The following is a 13901-nucleotide window of genomic DNA, read 5'->3' as shown; positions in this document are numbered from 1 at the left end:
CTGATGTGTCACTCTTTGACTAGGTGTGTCTTCTCTCTTCCCTTGTGCTGGCCGCAGAGACGTAGTCCGGTAAGCCGAGACCTTTTCACTTTTCTTGGGCGATGATGACTACTGTTGTATGAGTTCATTTTTGACATTTTTTTTTTCAACAGGTTGAATGTTTTTATGTAGTATGTAAATTTGACATCATTGGTACTTGTGCCTTCACAGACTCTTGAAACCCAACTGAGCTTTCAGTTGAAATCGGCCAAATTCATTCTAGGTGCATGGAAACAAAAAGTGTTGACAGTCTTAAGCCTGGCCCATACATGAATCGAAATGGGGCCGGTTCAGCAAGGACCAGATGAATTTCAATCGATGTGTGGCCACTGTGGTTGTACAGGAATCGATCTGGTTAACCTCCCTGTCTGTATATTTCCACTCGATCAGCAGGCAATAGACTGCAGTGCTGATCTGTGTATTCTGATGGCGGTGGAGTAGCCCTGCTGTCAGAATACAATGACGCTGTGGGGAGGTATCTCCCATCCACGTCCTATGTGTGGATGGGGGAATCCGGTCACTGTTTTTCGTTCAACACCCTGGTTGAATGAAAAAAAACTGACCCATGTATGGTCAGCTTTACAGTTGGTTTACTTTAGAAAGCAAAAAATAAAAATTGGACGGGACTTTGGAGGCACCAAAGGGCACTTTGAATTTGAACAATAGTTATGTATTAAAAGAATTTTATTGATACAAACGTATTAAAGTTCATATGGAGTTGAAGCATGATGCATACAACAAAGTAAGCAATACATGTCAAATTGGAGAATTGTGCTTGATCTCATTCCTCAAAATACTACTGCAACACAAATGCCCCTACGCGTTTCAACTGAAACAGTCTTCTTCAGGGAGTTCTTTTTTTGAGGAGTGTATTGAATGGACACTAAAAGACAAATGTCGATCAAACAAATTTTGCAAAATCATGTTCTAATATGTGCATCATACATTGAGAATATGAGTATATCTTGCGCAATATACATGGAAGCATCATATATGGACACCAGTTCCAGCTCCAAGAGAATCCGAGAATCAAGAGGCTACCTAATGTATATATAATATCTCATATATAACAGCACCCCTGTAAGGGGGCCACGGAACCCAAAATTGGTAGAAAGTTGCACATTGGCCTCTGCCCTACTTTAGAAAGCAGCCACAGCCGGCCCCCTGCCAGCATGTTGCAGAGGAGGACCCTTGCTCTCTGTGTGAAAGCAGTGGTCTTTCTGCAATAGGGATGAGCTTAGGCATTAACTGAACTCGGCTCTAGTCAAATTCTTTCCCCGCAGCCTACCGCATTGTTTATGTCAGCTGCAGGGAGGGAATGACCTGGAGTTGTGACATGAACTGTGCTGAGTCTTGGAACACTACGGTTGGCAAAGCATATGTCCCCTGCTAATCAGAGGAATCTAGCTCTGACTTGGCAGAGGTTACGCTAGACTTCTATAGAGAGTCCACTGCTTATACACACACAGAGCAATGGTCCTTCCCTGCAACATGTTGGCAGGGGACAGGCTTTTCTATTCAAGCTGTGTCTGCTTTCTAATAAAAATGAATGAATAAGACATTGCACATGTTTAGTTTTGATTGTCCTGAAGTTCATTCATGCTTTAAAAATGTAGACCTTAGGGCTAGTTTACAATTGCTTGCAAACAAGGCTTTCGGACATGCTTTGCTAAAGCTCTCTGAACGCCAGGCAAAGCTCCTGTCACTAAATAAAATGATTAGCTTACAGTCCTGTTTACACCTGCTTTTGCTTGGGGCTTCGATGGGGCTTCAATGAGCCTTTGGTGAGGCTTCGCGAGGCTTCAATGAGACTTTGTGGGGCTTCAAGCAAGCTTTGCCATAGACTTCTATGGAGGCTTTGAAGACACTTTGAAGCAACACTAAAGCTACATGGGGTATAATTTTTGAAGCAAAGTCGAAGCAAAGCAAAAGCAAGGTGTAAACAGGACTGTAAGCTAACCATTTCATTTAGTGACAGGAGCTTTGACTGGCGTTCAGAGAGCTTTAACAAAGCCTGTCCGAAGCCTTGTTTTAAAGAAAGTGTAAACTAGTCATTAATGTTTGTTGAAGCCAAAGCAAGTGTAAATGAGCCCTTAAGGTTTCTTACCACAGGGATTTATAATTACTATTAATACATTTTGTGTTTATGACAGTTGATTATTTTCTTTAACTATTATAGGCACCTTATAGTGCCTGTCTTCTCAATGTGGCCAGGGAGCCCCCAAATTTTGAATGCCCTTTGGACAAAAGCCTTGAATTCTCTTCCTTTGAAGTTTTGTCCACTAGCTAATGAGACTTTATTGGCCTTTAAATGTTGCGGTAGGGAGCTCCAATTAACAGGAGTCCAGATTCATAGTGAAGAAGCCAGATGATTAAAGTAAAAAAAGCAAAAGTTTAGTTATCATTGCAGGCTTGAATCAGTTTAAGCATGAATAACAAAATGTTAAGTCTAGTCCATTACCTTACTTGCCAATTTAGGACCAGCACAAACATTTTATAAGGGTTCTGCCTCCAGTTAAAGCTGTAGGTGTCTGCAGGAACAAAAGGAGTAGGCTGCTGCAAAATAGTGATCTTCCACTATGTGATATTTATTTTTCTGATTCCCATTTATGTTGAAAAATGACCTATTACCTGTGAATTTTGAAGGCTTTGTACAGCCCCAGTTCCAAAAAAGTTGGGACGCTGTGTAAAATCTACATATAATCAGAAGGAAATGATTTGTAAATCATAGAAACCCGTATTTTATTCACAATAGAAAACGTAGCCAATGTTTAAACTAAGAAAATTGACCATTTAAAAATAAAATAAAAATTGTGGTCCTGATGAAATGAATGGCAAGAAAAAGTTGGGGTCCTCTTCTTTTAACAACACACTGCAAACGTCTGGGAACTGAGGAGAACCGTTCCTGGAGTTTTGGGAGAGGGATGTTGTCCCATTTGAAGAAAGAAGATTGGACGTCTGCACACCCATATAATGCAGATAAAAGTGTCTTTATTCAAAAAAAATCATCAATAAAAACAGGCACAAGGAATATTGGCAGAGGAAAAAAAAGGGAATGTTGTCCCATTCTTGCCTTATATATGATTCTAACTGCTCTACAGTCCTGGGTCTTCTTTGTCGTATTTTTGTTTTTAGATGCACCAAATATTTTCAATTAGTGAAAGGTCTGGACTGCAGGCAGGCCAGTTAAGCATCCAGACTCTTCTACTATGAAGCCATGCTGTTGTCATAGATGCAGTATGCAGTTTAGCATTGTCCGGCTGTACACACAAGCATAGCTACATAGTCATAAAAAATGTTCCCATCAAATGACATTTCATGTATATCTAAACACTTCTCTGTTTCTATAGTGTTTTTGTTGCCTACAGCTTCCAGTCAGATTTACTAATACTGTCTCAGTCGTAGTCCAAACACAGTTAGTAAGATGTCTTGCAGTTGGACAAATTTCCTCCATACTCCGCTAAGGTGTTAGCGATTTTATGTACGGTGACGTTCTAGTTCCTCTTCTTTTATAGAAGCAGCAGACTGGAAATCGCTTCTTGTAATAATAGGAATGTCTGAGCGCCCCCTAGGAAAGACGCAAACAACGAGAGAGTCTTTGGAGAGAGTTCCTCTCACTTCTATTGAGTCAGGACCTGAAGGGAAATCTCCCCAAAAGGACACAGATAGCAAAAAGAAAATTCTGATGGGTTTTATTGATTTATCCCAACTCGATCCACAACTAAGAAAAACAGTTTTGGCTTTAAATACACTTTTAATTTTTTACAGGACTTTAATTTTGCCCACAGCGAGCAGTTCAGACAGCTGAACATATAAAACTAATTTAATTTACCTGTGCTTCACAGCCACTGTGTAATTTTTAATATGATTCATTTTCCACTGGCTGTGACCAGTAAGGATGGAGTGCTTTATACACACTAAGCCCGGGTTCACACCACAACGGGCTGCGGATCGCACAGGAGCGCTGTGCATCCCTGTTCACCGTTTCAGGGACGAATCAGGGCCGATTCTATGCCTGAATTCGGCCCTGAAACGCAGCCAAAGACGCACAGCGTTTTTGTGCAGTGCGCACCGCAGCCGCCCCGGAGATATGTGAACTGGCTCCATAGGGAGCCAGTCACATTCTCCTGCTATGCGAATTAGAGGTGCGGAAACGCACCTCTAATTCGCATAGGTGTGAACCCGGGCTAAATGTTGGAAGAAATGCTCTACAGCAGGGTTTCTCAACCAGGGTTCCTCCCGAGGTTGCTAGGGGTTCCTTGATCAATGAGCAATTTCTGCCTCTCAGATACGTTCCCTCTGACATCATTGATCTTTTTAGCCATCTGTAAGGAGGTAATTCTTCCCAATAACCACAAGTGTAAGGAGCATTCTTCCCACTGACCATCACACCAATACAGGGGTGCTCAACCTGTAGCCCTCAACCACAAACCAGGGAAGCGCACATCTATTATATCCTGCAGGTTTGCACATTCTAAAAGCGCACCAAAAATCCTGAATGCAGGATTTTTGGTGCAAGATATAATAGAAGTCTATGGCAAAGCGCAGCTAACCTGCAAAAAAAACTGCAGGTGCACTGCACGCTGCGGTGCGGGTAAACTGCAGGGCATCAGTGTGAAAGCAGCCTTATAGGGGGCTCAGAACAGTGTGACCACTTTCACGCTAAGGTGTTTTACAGGCGTTTTTGCAAAAGCGCCTGTACACTGCCTCTTCTGCAGCCCCAGTGTGAAAGCCCGAGTGCTTTCATACTGGAGCGGTGCGTTTGCAGGACAGAAAAAAAGTCCTGCAATCAGCATCTTTGGGGTAGTGTGGGAGCGGTGAATACACCGCTCCCGCACTACCTCTGTCATTGAAATCAATGGCTAGCGTTGCTGAAGCGCCTGCAAAGCGATTCGGTAGCAGCGCTTTTAATCCTTTTTCGGCCGCTTTACCGTTAGTGTGGCCAGCGCCTCAGTGTGAAAGTGGCCGAAGGGCTTATTTACATTTGCGGTTTGGGGGGCAGTAAAACCCCATAGTTGAGAAATGTTTTTAGCACGTACCCCCAGCCACTGGTGTAGCGTCAGGGGTCGCAATGGTGACCATGCCCTGTGCTTCAGGGGGCCGATGCGGCCTCCCTATCACATTCTGTTTTACACATGGACAGGAGGAGCAGCGGGGGTGACATATGTAGGGACCGATGCTCTGCATTTTCCTGCTGCAGCCGCTTGGAGCCGGCTTCTCCTCCTCTCCCTCCCGCTGCAATTCCTCGGCTGCAGGAGGAAAATGTTCATTATGCTATTCAAAATAAAAAATTACAATTTCTGAACCATTTAATTTCATTGTGGCTCGCGACCGGTTACCAAATTACTTAAAGCAGTAGTAAACTGCATAAGAAAACAAATTGATTATGCATCACATACTAGCACATCATTAATAGACTTACCTAAAAACGAAGCCCTCCAGTGGCGCAGTGTCACAGCTGAAGGTGCTTCCATCTTCACCCGATCTCCTCTCTGGGTTCGCCAGCTTCGGCTTCGATGGATGAGGTCACTGCACACGGGAGTCTCTGTTTATGGCATGTCTCTGCTGGAACGGCACGGGTATGCCGTTCCTTCAGAGCGCATGCACTAGTGAAGGCACTGGCTGCACGTTTAGGAGATATTTACTGTACCTATAAGTGATCCTTATTATAGACTTACCACGTGATGTGGGGGAACCCGGTAAGCTTTCTTCTTTTTGATTCTCTCAGTGAACTATATGACATAGAAGGGAAAATCTGATTGCTTGATAAGGACGACATCATCCTTCCCTTGCGCTTTGGAACCTCTAGAGTCCCCCTTGTGTTCCTGATCTGCTTGTGTGTCCTGCTTTGGCAGGCTGTAAAATCTGAAGGGAGCCATGCAGCATTTATGAGCGCTGTTCTCCTCCGAGCCGCTCAGTAGAACTAGTAGACAGCTGAGTGTCAGGGATTCTGAGGACACAAGGGGATCAGTGTAAAACCTACTTAAATAAGGCCGTATGTCAAGACTTGGCATTAGAAAAGTGATAGGCTCTCTAAGTTTTTGATGGACTATTATTTTTAGCTATGGTAAAGGAAACGTGTCGTGAATGACATATGTTGATGACCTCTCCTAAAAATGTTAGTCTGCCTATATGTGCAGCTGATTCTATAGCCTCCCAAGACCTCCTGCTCTCTAGATCCCTCATCACCTCCTCCCATATTCGACTCCAGGACTTCTCCCGAACCTCTGGAATACCCTACCCCAATCTATCAGACTATCTCCAAATCTATCTATTTTTAGGCGATCCCTAAAAACGTCTCTCTTCGGAGAAGCCTACCCTGCCTCCACCTAACAACTGTTCTTTTATTTTCTTCATCCCCCACAGTTATTCCCCTTTCGTATCACTTGACCCTCCCTCCTAGATTGTAAGCTCTAATGAGCAGGGCCCTCTGATTCTTCCTGTATTGAATTGTATTGTAATTGTAATGTCTGCCCTCATGTTTTAAAGCGCTGTGCAAACTGTCGGCGCTGTATAAATCTTGTATAATAATAATAATACTTTGAACCACTAACCTGGAGGAGAGGAGCAGGACACAGATTTTCACGGGTTACCAACACGTGGACAAAGTCTATACTTGAGCCCAATTGGCCTGTATTCGGCAGATCACTATAAAGATGGGAATCCCCCAGGTCAGGACATTCACCCAAGTTTAGAAATCCAAGTACACTATATTGTCAAAAGTATTGGCCCACCCTTTGCAGCTATAACAGCTTCAACTCTTCTGGGAAGGCTGTCCACAAGGTTTAGGAGTGTGTCTATGGAAATGTGTGACCATTCTTCCAGAATAGCATTTGTGAGGTCAGGCATTGATGTGGATGGGAAGACCTGGCTCGCAGTCTTCGCTCGAATTCATCCCAAAGGTGTTCTATTGGGTTGACTGTGCAGGCCAGTCAAGTTCCTCCACCCCAAACTTGCTCAACCATGTTTTTATGGACCTTGCTTTGTGCACTGGTTCGCAGTCATGTTGGAACGGGAAGAGGCAAACCCCAAACTGTTCCTACAAAGTTGGGAGCATGAAATTGTCCAAAATGTCTTGGTATGCTGATGCTTTAAGAGTCCCCTTCACTGGAACTAAGGGGCCAAGCCCAACCCCTGAAAAACAACCCCATACCATAATCCCCCCTCCACCAAGTGATTTGGATCAGTGCACAAAGCAAGGTCCATAAAGACATGGATGAGCGAGTTTGGGGTTAAGGAACTTGATTGACCTACACAGAGTCCTGACCTCAACCCAATAGAACACCTTTGGGATGAATTGGTGCAGAGACTGCGAGCCAGGCCTTCTCGTCCAACATCAGTTCGCCATCACCGCCATAGACACACTCCTAAACCTTGTGGACGGCCTTCCCAGAAGAGTTGAAGCTGTTATAGCTGCAAAGGGTGGGCCAACTCAATATTGAACCCTACGGACCAAGACTGGGATGCCATTAAAGTTCATATGTGTGTAAAGGCAGGTGTCCCAATACTTTTGACAATACAGTGTATATAAAACTCCCAACCAAGGCAATACCCCATTGACAAATGGTGTATAATAGGTCAAAGAGCGCCGAAAGAGAGGATATTCTAAACAATAGTCAGTGCTGGTGTTCACAGTACAAATAGAATAGGATGGCTGTTTTTTTATTATCACAGGTACTTGTATAGCGCTGTAAATTTATGCAGTGCTTCCCATATATACTGTACATTCACATCAGTCCCTACCCTCAAGGAGCTTATAATCCAAGGCACATTCACATACTAGGGCCAATTTAAACAAGATCCAATTAACCTACCAGCATGTCTTAGAAGTGTGGGAGGAAATTAGAGTACCCAAAGGAACCCGCACAGGGAGAACATGCAAACATCAGTCAGGTGGTGTGGTGGTTCAGAATCAAACCTGTGATCCTAGTGCTGCCAGGTGGAAATGCCAACCACTTGGCCATTGTGCTGCCCAGTTTCTACTGTGAACATAAGCACAGCACTGACTGTTTCTTTATTACATCCTCCGCCTGCAGATGGCCAGTCTTAAGAGTACTTTTGAATCCATTTAACATTCTGCCATTTCGCCCAGCCCTGATGGAGGATTGTGCGGCACTTGAAACGCGTTGGGATGCTCTCTGCCCTGCGTATAGTAACCAGTTGAACAATAAAGACTTTGAACTCCTAAGGATTTTTTTTCATTTGGCGTTCTCTGACTTATTATACTTGGATTTTAAATTAGGTCAGGGGTTAGTGTTTCTTTCCATTGGGCGATTGGTTCTTCCAATGAAATGGCTTCCTTTGCTGTTTTTTTGCTGTAGGTTTTCATATTGTTACATCTTTGTCTATAAGCTTCGTAGTTTTAAAAATTCTATTATATCTAAATCTGCCAAAAAATCGTTACTCCGAGTGCCCACTTTTTGTGGGTATAATATGGTAAGAGTTCTTGTTCAGTAACATTCTTGTCTGCTTTCTAACCGTATTATAACAATATGCTCTGTGCTTGTTTTCCAGGCTAATCTCACAAACTGTTTGCTGCCACTGTTATATATTAATTAATACAGGGCTGGACAAATGAAATCAGGATTCAGGGGAAGATTGTTACAGCTGGGGAGCCAATGGGCAAATGGATAGTCCGGAAGGTGCTTTTTTTTTTTTTTTTTTTTTACACTATATCTGCCCAGTGTTCTGGATTTGCAGGGACAGTAGCACGTTCCTAAAATCTATTCTTTTAAACGTCCTTAGACAACTGTAACATAAATTACCAGAGGTTAGATAATTGTTTCTGTCAAGTGAATATAATAAAAGCATCCTAATCTCCTAATATTCACAACAAAAAAACTGTAGAAATTCCTGTATAAAAAAAATTGCAAGCAGCGGCAGCCCGTCCATTAGGGGCACCCGGCCCCCTCTATCCACACCACCCGCTATATGTATAATAGATAGATTCATGCATGGCATGAATCTATCCACGGCATCCGCAGCCAACCCCTATTCATGTGTCCAGCCCCTTTCAAGACACCAGGCGCCTGAATTACAGCGGGCTCTAATAGGCTTCAAAATAGGGTGGGCTCGTGGAGCAGAGTGGGTGTGAGACCTGTTTTCCGATTGGCCAAAAAGAGAAGACTCCCGATTGGCCACCGAGTAGGAGGGAGGAAACTAAGGCCGCCGCCGGCGTGATGACCCATAGAGAGCAGGGGAACGGGGGGGCGCTGACGTGATGACCCGTTGAGAGCAGGGGAATGGGAGGCTGCCGATGTGATGACCCGTTGAGAGCAGGGGAACGGGAGGCCGCCGATGTGATGACCCGTTGAGAGCAGGGGAACGGGAGGCCGCCGATGTGATGACCCGTTGAGAGCAGGGGAATGGGAGGCTGCCGATGTGATGACCTGTTGAGAGCAGGGGAACGGGAGGCCGCCGATGTGATGACCCGTTGAGAGCAGGGGAATTGGAGGCTGCCGCCGTGATGACCCGTTGAGAGCAGGGGGAACGGGAGGCCGCCGATGTGATGACCCATTGAGAGCAGGGGAATGGGAGGCTGCCGCCGTGATGACCCGTTGAGAGCAGGGGGAATGGGAGGCTGCCGATGTGATTACCCGTTGAGAGCAGGAGAATGGGAGGCTGCCGATGTGATGACCCGTTGAGAGCAGGGGAACGGGAGGCCGCCGATGTGATGACCCGTTGAGAGCAGGGGAATGGGAGGCTGCCGCCGTGATGACCCGTTGAGAGCAGGGGGAACGGGAGGCCGCCGATGTGATGACCCGTTGAGAGCAGGGGAATGGGAGGCTGCCGCCGTGATGACCCGTTGAGAGCAGGGGGAACGGGAGGCCGCCGATGTGATGACCCGTTGAGAGCAGGGGAATGGGAGGCTGCCGCCGTGATGCCATGAGGGCCCTTAATTGGGCACTTCCTGTTATAGAGTGACGATGCTCTCTACCTGTCTATCATTTGTGCTCCTGCGTTGTCACATGGGCTTTCAGTGGGTTCTGCAAATTGGCATTTTTTTTTTTTTTTTTAACACACATTATGCAGGCATGGTCCACTGTTGTCACCATCAGAAAAAAACCCATCCAGAGAAATAAAATGCGGCCATCGCTGGAGTGCATTTAGACAAAGTGGCTGTAAACAGGCTGCAGAAAATCAGCAGCACTAAAATGGAACAAAGATTAATCTGCCCTCTTCTGCAAGACTAGAAAAAAAAAAGTTTGACTTTCACAGCGGTACTTTCCAGTTTATTTTGTGTTCTGGAGTATCCTTCAACGAAGTCTGAAGTATATCTCTGGGCAAAATAATTTTTTTTGTTTTTGATACAGTGAGATGGATTAGACCATCACTAAGGTTTTTATTACGGTTTTTGCCCCTATTGGGAAACCTCTAATCACCAGTTCAAATCTTTTATTTGAACTGGTGACCATCATCATTAGAACAAAAATTTTAGAGTTGTACCCAGAAAAAGATGAAGGGGAAACCTTCCAATGGGGACAGCTGTCTACAAGTTCCTGTTGCTCATCTGGAGGCGGGGCTTTCTCAGCTTAACACACCCTCCTGCCTGCATGCCTAAGCTAAGAGCAGATGCAATGTAGGAAGTAAATGCTACATGAATCATCTGCTCTTACTCAAGATGTCTGCATCTAGAAATGCTACGGGGGGTATTATTAAAAGCTATTTCTCAACAAAACAAAGCATGAAGACATGGATGGTTGTGTGAGTTTTCTTTGAATAGTAAAGGGGTTGTAAAGGTTTGTGTTTTTTCACCTTAATGCATCCTATGCATTAAGGTGAAAAAACACCTGGCAGTGACCGGCCCCCCCGTTTTACTTACCTGAGCCCTGGAACTTGACCCGGCGGGGACGCGCTGTCTCTCTGCCTGGGGTTCTCGGCTCTTAATTGGATAGATTGATAGCAGCGCAGCCATTGGCTCCCGCTGCTGTCAATCAAATCCAATGATGTGGGGGGCGGGGCCGAGTCATACATTCGGCGGCTATGGGCGCCGAATGCTGGACTTGGGGGCGCGCCCGAAAGGTAACCCCCTCGGGAGAGCGCTTCGGGTTATCTGATGCGGGGAGGAGCCGCGAGAGCCGCCGGGGGACCCCAGAAGAGCAGGTTCGGGGCCACTCTGCAAAACGAGCTGCACAGTGGAGGTAAGTATGATATGTTAGTTTTTTTTTAAAAAAATAACAAACCCTTACAATCACTTTAAGAATGAATTAAATAGTGTTTTTTGCGCTCACGTATAGTTAAGTTTAGGTAGCGTGCTGTACATAGCTTCCTGAAAACATCACTGCCTCGGTATTCCTAAACTCTGAAGCAGTGGAATAACTCTTAGGAGAGGAATGGGCATTACTAAAAAATAATCAGAGCAGGTTCTGCTGGAACTTCCCTCTTCCTGACTGGTGAAGATTGTCCAGCCCTGAATTAATGACTTCTCAGGCTTTGGTTTCTAATGTGTGACTACTAATGATTGTCTAACCCATGCATGCTTTGTGAATTAACAAATATTCATTTTTATTAATGTAGGGCACAATTAAAAGAAACTTGTCAAGTAAGTCGATTTTTTTATTTAATGTGAGATTTTGGATCTAATTAGTAACTGTTTCGACTTGAAGGATAGCTCAAGCCTAATATATATTCTAGTCTTGGGTTTAGAGAGGTTTGGAATTTCTGTCACTTTTTCCTGCACTCTATGGCAAAAATTTCTGCTTACTGCTTGTTTCTCTGAAAATGTGTCACCAGGAGACCAAGAGAGTGAGAAGAAAATCTACAAAATGGGACATAGATGGCAGTTACGACACTCCATCCACTCTCCAAAACTAAAATAAAAATGATTGCCTGGAGTTGCACTTTAATAATGTTTGATATGAATTCACGGTGTATACCCAATTAATCCAGCCTTTTACACTTGTGTGCATTTACATGCACTGTTGGTAAGAAGTTTGTTGACATTCACCTTTGCTGCCTGCACTGCTAATCTCTGATATAATGAAGAGAAACCGGCGCCCGAGAAGTCTTTGAAATTCAACACTTCCGACAACGCCCGATCCTTGTTCCTCTGGGAATGCCTCTTCCCTGTTCCTCTGGGGATGCCGCTTCCCTGTTCCTCTGGGGGTGCCGCTTCCCTGTTCCTCTGGGGGTGCCGCTTCCCTGTTCCTCTGGGGGGTGCCGCTTCCCTGTTCCTCTGGGGGGTGCCGCTTCTCTGTTCCTCTGGGGGTTCCGCTTCTCTGTTCCTCTGGGGGTGCCGCTTCCCTGTTCCTCTGGGGATGCCGCTTCCCTGTTCCTCTGGGGGTGCCGCTTCCCTGTTCCTCTGAGGGTGCCTCTTCCCTGTTCCTCTGGGGGTGCCTCTTCCCTGTTCCTCTGAGGGTGCCACTTCCCTGTTCTTCTGGGGGTGCCGGTTCCCTGTTCCTCTGGGGGTGCCGGTTCCCTGTTCCTCTGGGGATGCCGCTTCCCTGTTCCTCTGGGGGTGCCGCTTCCCTGTTCCTCTGAGGGTGCCTCTTCCCTGTTCCTCTGGGGGTGCCTCTTCCCTGTTCCTCTGGGGGTGCCACTTCCCTGTTCCTCTGGGGGTGCCGGTTCCCTGTTCCTCTGGGGGTGCCGGTTCCCTGTTCCTCTGGGGGTGCCGGTTCTCTGTTCCTCTGAGGGTGCCTCTTCCCTGTTCCTCTGGGGGTGCCTCTTCCCTGTTCCTCTGAGGGTGCCACTTCCCTGTTCTTCTGGGGGTGCCGGTTCCCTGTTCCTCTGGGGGTGCCGGTTCCCTGTTCCTCTGGGGGTGCCGCTTCCCTGTTCCTCTGGGGGTGCCGCTTCCCTGTTCCTCTGGGGGTGCCTCTTCCCTGTTCCTCTGAGGGTGCCACTTCCCTGTTCTTCTGGGGGTGCCGGTTCCCTGTTCCTCTGGGGGTGCCGGTTCCCTGTTCCTCTGGGGATGCCGCTTCCCTGTTCCTCTGGGGGTGCCGCTTCCCTGTTCCTCTGAGGGTGCCTCTTCCCTGTTCCTCTGGGGGTGCCTCTTCCCTGTTCCTCTGAGGGTGCCACTTCCCTGTTCCTCTGGGGGTGCCGGTTCCCTGTTCCTCTGGGGGTGCCGGTTCCCTGTTCCTCTGGGGGTGCCGGTTCTCTGTTCCTCTGAGGGTGCCTCTTCCCTGTTCCTCTGGGGGTGCCTCTTCCCTGTTCCTCTGAGGGTGCCACTTCCCTGTTCTTCTGGGGGTGCCGGTTCCCTGTTCCTCTGGGGGTGCCGGTTCCCTGTTCCTCTGGGGGTGCCGGTTCCCTGTTCCTCTGGGGGTGCCGGTTCCCTGTTCCTCTGGGGGTGCCGGTTCCCTGTTCCTCTGGGGGTGCCGGTTCCCTGTTCCTCTGGGGGTGCCGGTTCCCTGTTCCTCTGGGGGTGCCGCTTCCCTGTTCCTCTGGGGATGCAGCTTCCCTGTTCCTCTGGGGATGCCGCTTCCCTGTTCCTCTGGGGATGCCGCTTCCCTTTTCCTCTGGGGATGCCGCTTCCCTGTTCCCTCTTCCTCTGGGCATGTCTGATCCCCCGGTGCTCTGGGCATGTCTGATCCCCTGCGTCTTATCTGATGTTGGGGCTGGCTGGAGTGTGTGGTGGGAGACCAGTTGTTCGGCACTTCTGAGAGTGTGGGATTCTGAAGATTATTTGGGCCATGGTTTCTCTTTTTTACAGTAAAGACTGGTAGTGCAGGGAGTGTGTTAATTCTCTGTAGGGAGGACTTTATTTTAGTGACTGAGTCGTTTTGAGATGCAATTTGTAGGTGTGGTGGAAGTGGAGCAGAACGTAGAATGATTATTTTGATAATTTGAAGTGGGGTTCAAGCCAAATGTTTTAAAGTTTGTTTTTTTTTTTGTTTTTTTTATTATTATTCTTTTAATCTCCACAGATT

General features: G+C 46.6%; 1 protein-coding gene across 1 annotated transcript in view; it reads left to right on the top strand.

The window, feature by feature from the left end:
* SGIP1 (SH3GL interacting endocytic adaptor 1) overlaps nt 1-13901 on the top strand; it is a 235218-nt gene that overhangs the window by 118679 nt on the left and 102638 nt on the right. The window contains exon 7 of the mRNA XM_073593786.1: nt 11557-11581. Within this exon, the coding sequence (XP_073449887.1) occupies nt 11557-11581 (25 nt within the window). The remainder of the gene's footprint in view (nt 1-11556; nt 11582-13901) is intronic.

Source organism: Aquarana catesbeiana, linkage group LG07 (assembly GCF_042186555.1).
Source record: "Aquarana catesbeiana isolate 2022-GZ linkage group LG07, ASM4218655v1, whole genome shotgun sequence".
NCBI lineage: Eukaryota > Metazoa > Chordata > Amphibia > Anura > Ranidae > Aquarana > Aquarana catesbeiana.
Note: the sequence above shows the minus strand (reverse complement) of the source record. Positions and strands in the feature narration are given on the sequence as shown.